General features: G+C 37.4%; 1 protein-coding gene across 4 annotated transcripts; it reads left to right on the forward strand.

Moving 5' to 3' along the window:
* The first annotated feature begins 499 nt into the window (after nt 1-499).
* eif4enif1 (eukaryotic translation initiation factor 4E nuclear import factor 1) lies at nt 500-16,781 on the forward strand. Of its 4 annotated transcripts, XM_058778127.1 has the most exons (19): nt 519-1,183; nt 1,620-1,756; nt 5,560-5,633; nt 5,962-6,089; nt 6,176-6,450; nt 6,541-6,739; nt 6,835-6,995; nt 7,771-7,909; nt 10,927-11,106; nt 11,288-11,562; nt 12,066-12,149; nt 12,668-12,791; nt 12,901-12,971; nt 13,277-13,410; nt 13,737-13,812; nt 13,984-14,113; nt 14,224-14,562; nt 14,656-14,832; nt 15,777-16,781. In XM_058778127.1, exons 2-19 carry the CDS (start codon nt 1,676-1,678, stop codon nt 15,971-15,973), a joined length of 2,844 nt encoding a protein of 947 aa, XP_058634110.1. In that variant the 5' UTR covers nt 519-1,183; nt 1,620-1,675; the 3' UTR covers nt 15,974-16,781. The 4 variants fall into 4 exon arrangements, with proteins under 4 accessions (XP_058634108.1, XP_058634110.1, XP_058634109.1 ...); XM_058778125.1 differs by lacking the exons at nt 7,771-7,909; nt 10,927-11,106; nt 11,288-11,562 and having other exon boundaries at nt 500-596; nt 1,102-1,183; nt 15,777-16,774; XM_058778126.1 differs by lacking the exons at nt 7,771-7,909; nt 10,927-11,106; nt 11,288-11,562 and having other exon boundaries at nt 521-1,014; nt 1,102-1,183; nt 15,777-16,774.
* Nucleotides 16,782-17,161: the final 380 nt, after the last annotated feature.

Consider the following 17,161-nt stretch of genomic DNA (forward strand, 5'->3'; position numbering starts at 1 on the left):
TGAAATCTTTCTTCTTATAGTTTTATTACATTTTCTTACGTAATTATTTTATTTTTTCTAAAAATACTGTTTGATTAAATACTACGTGGTTGACAAATAAACTTAAAACAGATTAAGAATTAGCTTTATTCGCCAAGTGTGTGCAAGCACACAAGGAATATATCCATCTTGTTCATACTTGTTTAATCGAATAAACAGCAGGTAAATATTTTTAACTTTAGTTAGAATCATGTAAATAAAAAAAGCAAGCAACTCGACTAAGCTTTTTAAATCCTGTCACGTGACTGCAATTTACAATGGGTGGCCACGTTGATTGCCTGAAATGTGTTCTTGCTCTAAAATTCCGTAACGACTCTTGTCAACCTCCTTGAATAAAATACACACTTGTAACCACGTAATCTGGTGTTCTGTGTTTTTAGATTTGAAATTATAATCAAATGTGAGCGTTTGTTTCTTAAAACTTTAAAGAAGGCGTGATTAGACACTATATAATCCTTGATTGGGGCCTTTCTCAGAACCAGTCAGAGATCTGAAGAAATTCGCCGCTCTGCGACTGAACAGAGACGAAAGAGAGAGCTCAGAGAAAGTACCCGGAGGTACATTGATTGTTGCAGTCGGACTACAAGCTTTAATTAAGTGATAGAACCCAGTTATCTGCTGGAATTGATCCTAATATATGTGAGCTTTAGTGTATTGATGCGCTTTTTATGTACGTTGTACAGCTTTATGAGTGGGGATAAGTTTCCTAGCCTGCTAACCCGACTCACTAGCCTATAAATAAACACGGAATTTTTAGAAGTTTTTTTGCTCTCACGAAAAAACCCAAAGGAGAAACCAGCCAATGGTGTAATTAAAAAGCAGAAACGGTGCAAACAGAGCCGTTTGTCCATAAGAACCGAAGTAAATCTTCGGCGTCGGCTTGTTGAGTTTAGCCAGTTTGCTAATGAAATGCTCCTCTCTGCCAATTAGCGATTAAATCTGGAGTGACAAGGGATATCTGAACCTCTTGTCAAGGTTGTCGACAAAGAAACTTCATTTTTAGGCAGAAAGCTTCATCTGCGTCCTGTCTGAAATTTGGACTGACTGTAGCATCTCTTGTAGTTTGGTATAGGACAGGTAGCCAGAAGCTAACTTGGGTATCCAGGCGAGGAGAGAGGTGCTGTGACACCGTTTCAAATATCAGGTGGGTTCATAAATATGTTGAGAAAGGTGCTTGTTTTTTTCCAAAACAGACGTGTTCTTCATGTGGGAGATTGTAGCATAATGTTCCTGCATCAGATCGATTAGTATTCTGTAGTTTGCTTGCTGTCTGCCTCGTCATTTGCTAATACAACAGCTACTCAGGAGCCAGACATTTACCTGATGTTAATTCCCTACACCTTTTAATCCTCTTTAAAATATATTTAAGTTACATTTAATTTTAAGTTAGTTCTTAGACTTTACTGGATTTATATACTCCTTGTTAACCTGTTTGTACAATCACACTTAATAGCTCAGTGATTTTTGGATTGAATATCAATTTTTTTTAAATTGTATTTTTTTTTTTAGACTAATAAACCAAATAAATGTGAATTACATTGGCATGGCAGTTAACCTAATGCTATAGAATTTATTCACAGGTGCCTAGAGTGTCTGATATTGAGGCTTCACTTCAGTTTGACCACCCTCCTAAGTCATGGAGAAGGATGAAAATGGTGAAAACATGGTGGAAACGGTGAAGGACTCAGTAGTGACCTCCGCCTATAGATATACCAAGGTAAGAACAATCACAGTCCTTTAAAGGAAACCTCTTTTGAGGAGCTACATTTTTGATCTTTTGATATTATGGTGTGATGTACTTTGAACACACAATGTAACTTTTAGAGCTCTAAATGACTTGCCAAATAAAAGACCATATTTGAAGCCTATTGAACTAGGCTTTAAAGTCATGATTAAGTGGAAGCACCAGCAGATCTTTTCTTCCAAAAACAAAAGAAAAATGCATACACTTGAATTGTTCACAAGATCTATAACATTCATTTAAAAAATATATAGTGAATTTTCATTTCAATTTCAAGGGTGCATTCAGACTTAGTTTGAATGGATTGCTTGGAATCTGAGCGATTTGTTTGTCATCAGAGCAGCAGCTGCTTACTCTTGTTGCTACCTAACAATGACCCTGAAGGTGACAATGTTTTTTTTTTATTGTTTTTTTTCTATATCGTTTTTATTATATTTTAATCTTAATGTTTTATTACCAATACTAAAATCCTATTTTTTTAACCTCTATTTTTTCATTTTATTGAAATACTGTTTTATTAAGCTAAGTTTAGTAGAATTGCTGTGAATTGAAATGAAACTTCACACTGAATTAATCTTGAAGTGCATGTTTAATTGGATGAATAGCAGGAAAACCCTTAACTTTAGTCAATACCTATAAGTAAAAAATCAAGCAACACAGATTGTTTTAAATCCTGTCACATGACTACAATTTACAATGTGTGATTGGTGTTGCACATTTATTGCCTGAAACAATGAACCGTAGAAGATGGCAAAATTTATAGTGTTGCTCGCCTCACTTTTATACTTTGATTTTAAATATTTGGTTTTGTTTCCAAGGCATCAACTCTGTGGCACTTTTTTTTTTTTTTTTATGCTCTGATTATTGTACTGCAAATTTTCTAGAAAACCGGGAGTTGAGTTGAAGGTGAACAAAAATGAGATATACATTCTCTGTGCTTGCAGTGCATCAATCCTGCTTGTCAGGAAAGAATTTAAAGAATCATACGCCATCAATAGCGGTTCGCTTCTGCAATTCTAGTGCCAGTACATTTGTACCAGCAGCGAACTTTATTGGAGTTCATGTGATATACTTGAGTTTGGAAAACTGCATTCACATCTAGTTAAAACAAATTCTGAAAGCATCCCTAAATGTTTCAGTTGTGAAGTGTTCTTTTTGTTGTTGCATGATTTATTACATTTTCACACCAGCAAAAACAAACAAAAGGGAAAAAAATAGATAATTAATCAGGAACGAAAAGAAATAATAATACAAAAAGATCACATAAATACCCTCACCCAACCCACAGGTTGAGACGGTGTCCAATATTATGCAGAAAAACTATATAACAATACAAACATGTGTTGAAACTAGGGCTGGGCGATAATTCGATAACTATAATTATCGCGATGTAATTTTTCTCGATAAAACGATATGAAGAGTTCGATACAATGTTTATGCGCCAAAAGCGGAACAAAACAGCGCGACTCATTTACATCGCACCACAAGGACCGTTTATCCGCTCGGATCACAGTTCAAACTGCCGCGCAGCGCGAGCTCACTAGACCACATGCGTTTACTCGGTCACGCGAGCACTAAACAGCGCTGTGAGATCCAGTGAAGCACTTGAATTCAGCGAAGAACACAAATTACTCTGTGATAGTTTAAAGCCAAACAGGAGAAACACTGTGTGCAACAAGACAGGCAGAAGGCTTTTCAGTCTACACAACGCCATTATTTACCATGGATTTACTATAACGTTAGTAACACAAGCTGCACCATGGTATTGTGGCAGAAATGTGGGATATTTGCACTGAATTTTATTACAGGAGTAAAGGTATATAATTATAGTATGTGTGGTTAAGCTATAGCATGTGTGCATTTATACTGAATGTTTTTAGACTACTGTTTTTCATACAGATAGGCTACCTAAAAACCATATAGTTATATTTTTACCATGGCATTGAGGTTATATGTGTGGTTTTAACGGTTTATCATGATTTAAATGTATGCTACTATGGGAGACCAATGCTTAATTAAAAAAAAAAAACTTGGTCAGAATAAATTTAACCACATAAAACTGAGGTTGCTATAACTTTTACCCGTTACTGATTTTAATGAGGAACAAAAATTTACCTCTGCATCCTAACTCAAGCTACTATCAAATGTGCATTACTAAGAGACAAAAAAGTGATTATCAGACAACCCAAACCTGTTTCTTGATTTGAAACAGTCACTCATTAGAACATGCAGAAACTAAGGAAAATTGATTTCTATTTAGATATTTTAAGGAAAATTAATGGTTTGGTTTCTACAACTTTCACTTTGGAGCAAAAATCTGTCTTTAAACTTGAAAGAAATAAAGATTTGACACTTATCGTGATAATTATCGATATTGACTCTCATGAAGAAAAATGATTGTGACCAGCCCTAGTTGAAACAAAGTAGACATTAATTAGTTCAGGAAGTTGAGGGAGGTAACCTGAATAACCAGTTAGGAGGAAAAGGTTTAAAAAAAAAAATAAATAAAAAAATAATATTTACTTGCAGCAAATATTGTGCCCCTTCTTCGTACGTCACTAACTCCAGTTAGCGGGATTTGATTGACTATTTTGCTTGATCTTGGATTGTTTGGTTCTTCAAAGCTCATCCCGGAGTTGCTGTCAGGCTTATTTCATGTAAACCGGTTTAGATTGCATGGTTTTTAAGCAGAATTGATACTTAAAATCTGTCCCAGCCACTGCTACTTTATTATAAGAGTACCCTACTGATCCAGGGACAGTAATTTCAAAATAATAATTAAAAAAATGATTTGGAAAATAATTTGAGGGTGAGGACTTTTCCAATGCATCAAAATACAGCGCCTAGTAGTGAAAGAAAAGCTACTAACTCAGCAAAATAAAATGGCAATTCACAATCGGGAGGAAAAACTTTTTATTTTTTTGGACCCACACCAAGGTCATGTGCGAATTTAATTGCCGTCCGAATCCACATCTCTGAGTTTATGAGAAAAAAATCAATTATAAATTCAGTGTTTAAACCCTTTTTGTGCACTCCCGAACATCGTAAGGTGACGTTGTACTTTGGTGTAATTTGCATACATATTTATTTCTGAAAGCTGGAGAGTATTTAAAAGAACAATACTTTGTTACTGCTCCACCACAGTGACTGGGAGCAGAAAGAGAAGAAAAGCACGTAAACATTCGAAATGGGTCTTTATTATGGCAGAATGGTATGCAATACAATTTTAAAATGTGTATTATAAACAGACACATTGCATATAATTATATAAAACTATAGCGTGTCTCTTTTCCTATTTTTAAACAGGAGACTTAAATCAAATAAAAAATAGGATTATATATTATAAAATAGGCTTGGAATAATACATTTTGCATAAGTATTTTTAAATACATTTTACACAAGAATAAATTTGTAAATAAAATGTAACTTTATTTACAGCAGACAATCATGTGACTGGCCAACTGAGATCACAGAACTCGCTCCTCCACTGTGAATATATCACCATCCGAATTCATGAGTTTTATCACTGAGGTGATATGTAAATTTATTTTTACAGGCGTCCATATGAGAAACAATTAACGTCTGAATCGGGCTATAGACCGACTCCCAGAAAAAAGACGGAGCAGGAAAGGTCCAGAACACGGGAGATAAATTAGCTGGTTCTACATGACATTTCTCACAACTTGGATTAATGGCTGGGAAACATGCAAGCTAGTTTACATTTAGTTGTGAAGTGTTCTGGACAGTTTTATCATGCTGATAATTGTTTGTTTTTGCAGGAAGAGCTTATGGAAATCAAAGAATTGCCAATTTCCAATGAGAGGCCAGAGTGTCTATCAGAGAAATATGACAGGTGAACTTTTTAGTGTTTGTTTGCCAGTTCAGTTTGAATATTTCTGAATGTGGCACCATATTACTGTATCTTGCATGAAGGTCATAAGAAAAGGACATCAGTGGGATTATTGGCTCCTGTTGCATATCCTTTTGTATATAAACATTATGATTTTAATTCTTATTTTAAGACCTAGTATTGGCTCCTTAGCACTTAACAAACAGCTGCTTTCCAGTATTAGCCAATCAAAGAATTTGTTTACAGGAGTGGTTTGTTTGACATTACTGACTGATGTTGTTTTAAATTGACCTAAACCTCGAATGTGTTAACAGTACTGTTTCCTTTATAGTGATGGGGTCTGGGACCCTGAAAAATGGCATGCCTCACTATATCCCTCTTCAGAAAACAGCTGTCCAGCAGAAGGATACAAGAAAGATTATGCAGAGGATAGAGTTCCGCTAAAACGCAGAATTGCAGGTAATTGGCCAAGAAGTTTCTAATGTTATTTGTCTATCAAAACCTTGTTGCTGAAATAAAACCAGAATTAACTTTGTCTTCCCTAGATCCTCGGGAACGTGTAAAAGATGATGATCTTGAGGTGGTTCTTAGTCCACAGCGACGTAGTTTTGGTGGGGGTTGTCAAGTGGCACCCACTGCCCTCCCTCGCCGCCCCATCAGCCCTCTGGAGAACAAAGAGAACGAGTCACTCCGTTTGGGGGGTGCACGTCGCATAGGGAGTGGCCGTATCATTGCATCACGTGTATTTGAGAGGGATGCACGAGTTGACAAGGAGAGGGAGCGAGACCGAGAACGTGAATTTAAGGACAAGAGATTTAGGGTATTCTGATAAAAGTTTAATACAAAGGAACGTTTTGCTATGGTGTTGTTCAAATAATAAAACGTTATTGTTTTCTGTGTACTACTGTAGAGAGACTTTGGAGACAAAAGAGTGTTCAGTGAGAGAAGAAGAAATGACTCCTATGCCGAAGAGGAGCCAGAGTGGTTCTCCGGTGGGCCCACTAGTCAGTCAGAGACCATTGAGCTCATTGGCTTTGATGACAAGATCTTGGAGGATGACAAGCGGAGGACCAAGCGTTCCAGGAAGAAGCCAGAGTCTGTTAAAGAAGGCATGTGTTGTACAAATGCAAACACACTAAGAAATGCTTCTGTTGTTGGATCAGTGCATTTATCAGCATGCTTTTTCAATCTTCCCCACCTACAGTTGAATGTAATGGTGGGCTCTCTGAGGAGCCTGAGGTAGTTCAAGAGTCAGGAGCTGACCAAGAGGTTCCACATGCCGAAGTTCTTTCTGAGCAAACCCCTGGAGAATTTGACTTCAATGAGTTCTTCAATCTTGAAAAGACCATGCCTGGCCTGGCTTCGGTAAGATATGGGGAGCACTGCATGCTTGTAAGGGTGATGGTCATAAAATATCTGGCTTGTCTTAAAGGGAGAAGGAATAGTCAAATCACACCTAAGGTTTTTTTAATTTTTTTTTTAAAGAAATGTTTGGTTCATGTGGTTAAGTACTTTTTGGGCAGTTTATTGATCTATTCTGACTAAGCCAATTTTTTATTTACTTTTTCTTCTTGTAGCTCTACAGTTTACTGTGCTCTTACATTTGTACCTCTTTAGTAGTTGTCATTTACTGGACCTATTTTTCTCTAATGAATCGATTGTCTCTCGATACATGTGCCTACTAAATGAATGTAACATTAGAAGTAGTTGTGTTGGTTATTGCAGAATAGTTCAGCAAGCCTGTTTGAGGTTCATATATTGTTGCTCATGTCTGGTTTTCTAAATATGAGATTGTTGGTTTTGCAGTTGTGTGGCGTCAAGCTATTTGTTGGGTTTGAATTGTTATACAGAAAGCTCAATGAAATGCAAATTTATGCCCATCTGACTTGTAAATATTTTGATACTGTTGAAATGGGGCGGGGGGGATTATGCACATCTACGTTGTGCCAAATTTTAATGTAGTTAACACATACGTGGGGATTTTGTAAAAGAAACTATTCTCCAAAATGCCCACTTTTCACCCCATTGTGCTAAGCAGTCTGCAGACACTCTTCACGTAAGTGTCATCCACTCCCCATGGCTGTTTCCTGCTTCTATGTTGTAACAGTTTAAACCAGGGTTCCTCTCTCTTTCCTTCCAGATGATTGAAGATGTTCTTGCTGAGGGTCCGGTCATGGCCAGTCGTTTCAGCCGCTGGTTCTCCAGTAACCGAAGTCCCTCTGGCAGCCGCTCCAGCAGTCTACGTTCCACACCGCATGAGGAGTTGGAGAGACTAGCAGGTAACCCTTTCCTATTCCAGTCTATTCACCTGGTTTGGTGTTTGATTTCAAGGTTACCCACCTAGATTAGAAATCGGCATGTACAAACAAATGTAAATTAAAAACTAGAGTTACTATTCTTGTTCATATTTGAACTCATTATCAGCTTAGCTTTTTCATTTTGTTAAAGGGTCATGAAACCCCCTGTTTCAGCACTGGTTAGTTCTCATCACAATTAAAAAACAAAACAAAAAAAACACTAAAATAGTGGGCATGGTGTGTTGCGGAGTGGGAAGAGGGGAGACCGACAACTTCGGTTTCAAACAGTTTCATTTCGCTCCCATCAAGTTAACACAAATAAGTGCACAGACATTTGTGCTCTGCATTGAAAACCTATAGGGGTAAACGTACCTATTAAGCTCACCAAAATCTACATTGAGACATTTTTAGTGCACAAGATATTAATTTTTTTAAATATTAAATGTGAATCTCTCTCACAAGTATTTTATTTTAAATGACAAAAGCATTTCAATTAACATGTACATTAAATTTAAAAAAAGTTAGTGTTTTTTTTTGAAGGTACAAAGTCAATCACAAAAACCAGAACACTAAGATCAAGCAACAAGGCATTCAAGTCGATCAGTTATATATTCATAAATGAAGTGTCATTTAAGCACATTGTAACATCTAGACTAGTCCACGTTCAGCTAAGTAACACATTCAAAAAATCGAATAAAACATTTACCGTATTGACCCGAATATAAGACTGTTTTTTTTCTTGGAAATGCATCTGAAAAAACGCGGTCGTCTTATATTCAGGGTCTAGACTTTGACATGTCAGTAATACACCCACAACAATAGGTGGCGCCAAAAACGCATAAAACGAGTGAGCCATGAAATATGTAATGTGTGTTGTAAAGATGCCGAGTGAAAACAAAAGAAAAAGAAAAGCTTACAACGGCACGAATCGTGACTCATGTTAGTCTGATGGGACCAAACTTCCTCTGTAAGTGATTTTAAAACATAAGACTGGACCCAGATTTGAAGACTACAATAAGATTTCACTTCTACTGTTAATAAAATTTTGGTAGGCTACTATGAGATGGATAGCCTAAATGTTATACCATAAAAACAACAGGTAGCCCACCTGAGTTATATATCAAAAAGTGTATATTTTTCAATGTCATTGTTGGTACATTTTACCAGTATTTACCATACTTTCAAAACAAAAATTAAAATGGGGAAAAATATGCAATATGAAAATAATTTAAGAAAAAATGTGTTTTAAAAAAGATTTGGTTTTCAAAAAGCCTTTTTCCAAAAGGTACATCTAGAAAAGGGGGGGTCGTCTTATAATCAGGGTCATCTTATATTCGGGACAATACGGTAATTCATGGGGATGAACACACAAACTAGCCTCATTATGAAACCTTTTTAAATGGATGTCAACTTATCTATAGTCTCTTATGGCTGGAATACACTACACGATTTTTTTTCCCCCCGATTTCCCACCGATTTATAGTCTGGAGAAGTTAATGCTAGATGCCAAATGCCAGAGCCAGTCTGCCGATTTGATTTGATATTTGACAATCCATAGAAAATCGATTTACTTTACATATAAACGCTTCATAAACAGACTTAAAGTGACAAACATCAGTTTATATGAACAACTATTAACAAGTTCTATGAGATTATACCCTTTTTTTTCTTTTTCTTTTTTTTTTCTCTCCATAGTGCACCCTTTAAGCTCACTTTGCTGTAACTTTTTAAAGATTTCATATTATTGTACTGTAAAATTACAGGCCAGCAATAAACTGTCAATTTATAATATTATGGATTTAAAAGTACAAGCCAGTAATGCCTGTGAGGTAATATTACCGTAGCACACAATCTTATACAGCTAGTCAGCTAACTGTGTTCTGTAGCATCTGCACTATGTTGCTAAAACTAACTCGAATTATTTCCCTCATTCAAGTTCCAGGTTATAATATGCAAAAGTGTGAACACTTAATTTCTTAATTTTACAGTAAGTAGTAAAACTTGCCCAAAATAAGGGCTTAAACATCTAAAAAAAAAACCCCAAAACGCACATTTAAGAGGCTCCTCTTTTGGTGAAAGTTTTTAGACTGCTTTCAAAATGGCCGCCAGACAGTGTGACCACATGGAGACCCATATCTCGGTGTGCATTGGTCTGATTTACTTGAAATTATGGGAGGTATATATTAACAAACCTATCAATTGGTTAAGACATCAAGTAGGATAATTTTTCTTTTTATAATCTGACCTCAAAAATGGAAGTGTGCTTAATGGGTACGTGAGCTTAATGGGTACATTTACCCTATATGAATGTGCTGTTGCACCTCTGATAACATTTAAGGCTTATTCTGTGGCATTTATGTAAGCCTTTTAGTGAGTGTAACCATTTTTACAGCTCCTTGATAACTCTTATGAAGCAAAAATGAACACTCCTTCGATCCATGAATATTTCTGTTAATGTACGTGATCTCACAATCTGAAGCGTCTGTCATAGCAAATCAACATGCTGTTGTGAATAAGCGAAGCGTCTTCTCATAGGATAAGGACACAGTCTCATGAATAATTTAATAGACACAACACTGATGTATTGTAGTCCTTTGCCATGTCACAAATTGTGATGTCAACACGATGTAGATTTTAAACCCAGAAGATGAAAATGGCACAAAAAAAAGTTTCAATTAACCAGTTTTCTCCAACAATTAAAATTAACGGATGCTAACATTGGTACCGTATACATATAGGAAACGTATACATTCTAAAGTCTCCTATGCTCAAAGTTTAAAAAAAGCAATATTCTGAAAATATAAAATAAAACTTACTGGCCCTTTTCAATGGTAATGTAAATGCTACCTACCTCTGATGGAAAGTAAATGTGTAATATGTAAAGAAATTAAAAATAAATCTAAAATGTGTGGCTGATGCATCAGTACATACTCTATACTGTGCTATTTTGGTATATATATATATATATATATATATATAATTTTGTGTGTGTATGTCAGGTCTGGAACCTCATACTGGATCTCTGAATCAGGGTACGTCTTTGTACTTCACCCCCATCTCTTCAGTGGAACGCAAAGAGAAGGTGGACATTCTGGAGCTGCTGCATAAAGCCAACATTGACCTGAAACCGCTATTGTCCAGTTTGAATGTCAACAAGGCTCATCTAAAGAGAGCAGTGAGTGGCATCCTGTATATTTAGAATTTTTATTGGAATACTGCCTAATGAGGGGTGTTGTGTATGGTTGTTGTTTTTTTTAATTGTATACAACTTCATCTGTGGCCTGCTGTCTATAGATTGTCAAATTGCCCATTATTTAAAAAAAAAAGATTTGACAACTCTTTCTGTCTGCCCTCTTATAGCAAACTCGGGGGTGGTGCTGTCTTTGGAGGAAGTGGAGGTGGGTCTGAAGGGACTGAAGGTGCAGCCTGAACCAGCTCCATCATTACGTCAAAAGCAGCCCAGCGGAGGTGGAGGAACTCCCTTCATGGTGGAGCATCTGGAAAAGGCTCTCACGGAAGGAACCGGGGCTGCGTCACGACCGCGAGACCCTGACATGTCTGCATTCAATAAGTTAGTGAGCTCCATGAAGGCAAGTGGAACCCTGCCCACCCACCCCAAAGCCAGCGGGAGTAATGTAAGTATGCAGCCATCGGCTATGTTTGCATGGTTTTGTTAGAGCTTGCTGCATGCTGTCCAGCCCCAGGTAAAGCTGCATGTGTGAGATTGATGCATTGGTTGCCCAACTTGTTGCTCTCAAATTACCCACCTTTGCATGCAACACAAGCCAGCGCTGTTTACTTGCTAGTTGGTCTGGGCTAGTAAATGAGTGTTTATTTTGACTAGTGATGGGCATAAATTTGTATTTAGCAGTTGTGGCTGACTTGTCAGTGAACTTTTACTTGCATGCAATGCTTTGGCATATCCCTTTCTGACTCCAGTGAATCTTTTGTAACATACTTGGTTTTTAACCATTTTTGCTCAAGCCGTCACTGGTATGATGTAGGTGCCATCAGTGTTTCTGACTTCAGCTAACAAAACTTTATGGACCAAATGGCATGTGTTGTATACGATCTATTTTTGTCTGGTTTATACTCCAACTCTCTTAACATTATCGCTTTTCCCTGCTTTTGTGTTCAGTTACAGCAGCAGTCAGTGGATCCTGCTCTTGTGCCCTTATCGGAGGCACAGGTACCTGCTTCGCAGCAGAAAAACATCTTTCAGGTGATCTGTCAAAGATATTCACGTTTTTAACTAACTTATACTCGACAGGACATCAGTAAACTCAGTAATGTGATTTGACTGATCTATAAACCACTGTAAGAAATGCTATGACCTGTTTTCAGGAATGCCTTTTCAGGAAAGTCTTTAGTAAATTAGTAAACCGTAAATTACTGGTGCCTCAGTTATTAATTAACTGACTTCTATCCTGTGGTGTTGAGACTGCTTAATCTTGTAGCTGAAGCTCGCATCTTATTCTTATTGTTTTATAACACTCTAGTGAAGTTAATGGTGTTGAGTTGACAGAATATAAAACGGGCATCCTCAAATCTGGCCCACTCTTGCAGAGTTTAGCTCTTACCCAAACACACCTGAGCATGCTCATCAGAGTCTTCAAGATCATTAGAAAATCACAGGTAGGCGAGTTTGATCAGGGTTGGAGCTAAACTCTGCAGCAGATTGGCTCGCCAGGGAAAGATTTGAGGAACCCTGATATAAGATCTTGTGCTTTTGTGCTTTAGGAATTATTGGTTGCCCCTCATGGCCCTGTTCCTGCCCCTGTGCCTGGCCTCGTACACCACCGCGCTTCACCCCCACTCTTCCCACAGAGACAGGACTTTTTCCCAGGCATGCCACCTGCAACAGGTAAAATGAGTTAAATGTAACTGATTTTAAACTAAGAGAGGCATGTTAAATGTGCAGCATGACTGTCACTTGTTTATGCCATGTTCACCCATCTTTTGTTGAATCTCAGGGTTCCCTGCTGGCCCACAAACTTTATTAGATCAAATTCCAGACTTGCATCGGGCCAGGAATACACCACAGGTAAAACTCAAATACTATGGAAAGTGTTTTTTTGGGGTGGGGTTAAATAAAAGGATGCTTGTTACATTTCAAGAAGTCTACATGTGATTTTTAAATTGTTTGGTGAAAAAAGAAAAGAAAAAACCTTCCAATTTAAATATCAACCATTCATGACATTTTTCAAATACTTTTAGCAATATTTATCAGTCGTTCTGAGAATCTACATTCTCTTTGTGTAAAGGCTGTTAACATGGAATTAGAATAAAATATAGAGTATGTACTTGGTTTTGCATTTTGTTAATTGGAGATGAATTCCTTATTCTTAGATGAGAGCTTTGCCAATGGGACTGGACCAGGCCAATCTGGAAGCTTTGTTTCAGCAGGAACTGGCAGTTCTTAATCGCCCACAGTACCAACAAGGCTACAACAAACAGGCTCAAGATAAGGCATTTCGGAACAGGTAATATTGATTATCAGACACAATAGGCAGGTTGTCCTGAAGCAAGCCTTGCTAATGGTTTCAGCCTCTTGAATCACGGAGTTATCTTTTAGTACTTGGTTACAATCTTCTTGTATTGGACTGTCCTGATTTTTGTACTTTTTTTTTTTAAATTATTTTTTTTTAAGAGCTGTAAATTGAAAAGGTGAAATTAACCAGATTTGAATCTTTTATGCATTTATTCATAAAATGAACATTAGGCAGGTAGCCTAAAGAGTGGAAGAGGATGGTAATGGTGTGTACAGTGACAGCTTCATTTATTTGCATCTATATATCCTGTTTTGTAGACAAACCAGGATGAACCGTTCACCTGGGCCTCACATGCCTGGACGGACATCACCTGGCAATACAGTAACAAGTGTGGTAAGCCAAATCTATCGCATTTAATTTAACTGCCATGGAGGCATTTGATCATACATCTGATGTATTTATCAACTTACTGCTTTACAGAGCCATTTTAATGTTTTGAAATAACTGAAATGTCATTCTATAAAATGACAAACCAAATGCAAAAATTTTGCCCCCTTGCTGCAGCTGTCTCCATCCTTCACTCCCACTTCTGTGATCAAAAAAATGTACGAGTCAAAAGAGAAAAGCCGAGATGATCCTGGGAGTAGACCAGGAAGTAAGGAGGAGACTGTGAACTCCCATAACTCACAGGAGGGTATGAAGCAATGCACATACACCCAAGAGATCAGAGCAGGGTGAATAAACAGTAGCTCGCTCTTTTTTTTTTTCCTATTTCCTAAAGCAGTTTTCTTTTTCATTTTATAGATGGGCCTCCATCGCCCAGTTCCTTTCTGGAAGATGTGGACACAAGTGGTCCTCAGACTGGTGGGGTAAAGGCATGCTCCACCCCCGTTCCTACTCAGAATCGTCATAGTAAAGACCCAGATCGACCCAGGCCTCCTTCAACAACTGGCCACCACACTCCCACCATGCTGTCACCAGGGCCCTCTTCTCCCTTCCCCAGACCCCAAATGTATCCAGTCCCTCTGCTTCCCCATGTCCCTTTGGTCAGACCTCCACCCCAGCTTCATCCCAGTGTGATGCAGAGGATGCTGGCTCAGGGCATTCAGCCTCAACAGCTCGGACCCACATTATTACCAACAGGTTGGTTTCAGACTTTGATTTCTCTTTATTCATACCTGTTCCTGTTGTTAACTGAAAACATAGAAAAGTGACGTTCTTTCTCTGCATGAACAGGCATGTTCCCTCAGGCTGTAGACCTGTCTCAGCTTCAGGGTTTGCCCCCAGCCCTCTTAGGGCAGCCTCTGTATCCCCTTGGTCCTGCAGGGCATCCACTCATGGCCCCTAGAGCTGCAGGAACACACATGCAGTTAGCAGTCATGCAGCAACAGCTTCAACAGCAGCAGAGACCAAGTAAGAACAGCACTAGTGTTGTAAAATGACTACATTTAAAATGATAAACGCTGCTGTTCAAAGGTTGGATTGGTAAGATTTTTTTTTTTTTTTTTTTGGTCGAATGCAATAAAAATTGTTGCAACTTAAATTAATATTAAAAAATTTAATATTGCTCAAGAATAATTTATCAGTGTTAATCAGTTGTACTGCTCAAAAAAACAAACAAAACAAAAAAAAAATCCCACAAAAATAAGGATTCTTTAAAAACAGCATTTATTTGAAACTGAAGTCTTTCGTAACATTAAAAAGGTCTTTACAGTCACTGTTTACTATTTAATGTCATTGCTAAAAAAAAAAAATTTGTAAATTTGGATATCAGTTGTTAAATTCTAATCAGTTTCTGTCTATAGAACAGGGTGGCCAGAGGACATGGCTGATAATCTGATTTTAACCCCTTAACATTCATGGAAAATGTAACCAAGAACAAAATGTACCATGGGCGGTATGTTGGAACACTAACGGGATAATGCAATCTAATGATTATAAATGCAATTTAGAGAATTGCTGATACGATCCTGTTTATTTACTTTGAGCTTAAATGTGGTGTTCTGATCCATTTTTGATAATTTCATTGCCAAATATCAGCCAATTTATCAGTCCGTTACTAGATTCAAGCTTTTAAACATGTTTATTACTAAAGCTTCACATTTATTCAGTCTTTGCCATGATGACAGCCTTGCTGCTGACATGGCGATTTAAAAAAAAAAAAAAAAAAAAAACTCTTCCAGACAGAAGAGTGTGTGTATGTATATATATATATATATATATATATATATATATATATATATATATATATATATATATATATATATATATATATATATATATATATATATATATATATATATATAAATGTTAATTGTTTGTTTAGCGCTTTTTATATAGTTTTATTTTCTCCACAGATCTGCCAGTGGCCCCATCGGGAGGCCCCCAGTCACAGAGCCACGGTCCCCATCGGACAAACCATTCACAGCGAAGAGGTGGTAGCCCTCCTCTGGGTCTGGCCAAGTGGTTTGGTTCTGACGTGCTGCAACAGCCCCTCCCTTCCATGCCGTCTACTAAAGTAATCAGTGTTGACGAGCTCGAGTTCCACCAGTGATGACATCCTGTGACCAGTCAGCAGGAGCGAAGCAAGACATCCCTTCCCCACTACCCTCTAGTTGGAGAGATATGAACTTTGATTTCTACCATAATGTACAGATGTCAGAGCCCTGTCTATTTTTCTGTGCTCTGCCTGAAACCCTTGCAGTTGATGGTTTTTTTTTTTTTTTTTTTTGAAAAGGCCTGAAGTTAAGAGGAAAAAGGGAAAAGACATGTTTTTTTTCCTACCGCTTTCGTCACAATGTAGTTTCTCATAGTTTTTGTTTTGAATTTTCAGTTTTTGCAGTAAAGTAAATAATGTATAGGCCTCAATTTGTACAGATTATGCAGATTATTTCCACCTTGTACATAGAATTGACTTTTTTTCTTTTTTCTGTCTTTATGTGGGGAAGGTTATTCTGCTATTGAGAAACTGGAAAGTTGCTTTTTATTTTTTTTTTGTCCAGTCACAATGTCTGCACAATGTTCCATGTTTCCCATCTAGGGTTGATCTGGGCGGGAAAGGGCGCCACTGCTGATTGCTGGTTTGTTGGAAAGGAGGTGTTCGTGTGTAGCGATTTAATGCATCCAGAGATACATGCCCTTGAAACTTTTGCTGGGATATTGAAGCCAGCATGTTCTGCAAGAGGGGACACTCTTCCACCCCAAGAAGTGAATGCTAGTTGTGCCTTTTGTTTCTTTTTTCTTTTTCTTTTTTTAAGCAAAAAGCCCTCCCATCCCTTCTCCAGCCAGTCTTCTTAGTCACCGTATGAGAAGCACTGCTCTGAATCACATTTGTTTTAGGGTGGCAGGGGTTGGCAATTAAGTAATGTGCTATTAATTTAAGAAGCACAAATAGTTAATAAATATAAAAAAAATTAAATAAAAAAAATCATTCACATAAAGTTGTATTTGTGACTCATTGATTTCAAGGTCTTAAATTGTCTGCCTGGAAAAAAAGCAAACTCTTCAGAGGGTTGATTGATGAAGAAATCTTCTGATTTGAGTGGCTGTATGTGTATTGTGGTGTTCTTTGCTCTTAATGCCCCAGTTCTTCCATATTCCAGTGAAACTGGACAGTCATCATACTCCATGCTTGCCAAGTATATTTTCAAAATGCCAAAACTGCTGTGGCACATTGCATAATTTATTAGCAAATATCAGGTGCCCTCGGTACATAAATTGGAGTCTGTTCTAGTGTTATCCA

The sequence above is a fragment of the Onychostoma macrolepis genome, chromosome 06, assembly GCF_012432095.1.
Source record: "Onychostoma macrolepis isolate SWU-2019 chromosome 06, ASM1243209v1, whole genome shotgun sequence".
Classification (NCBI taxonomy): domain Eukaryota; kingdom Metazoa; phylum Chordata; class Actinopteri; order Cypriniformes; family Cyprinidae; genus Onychostoma; species Onychostoma macrolepis.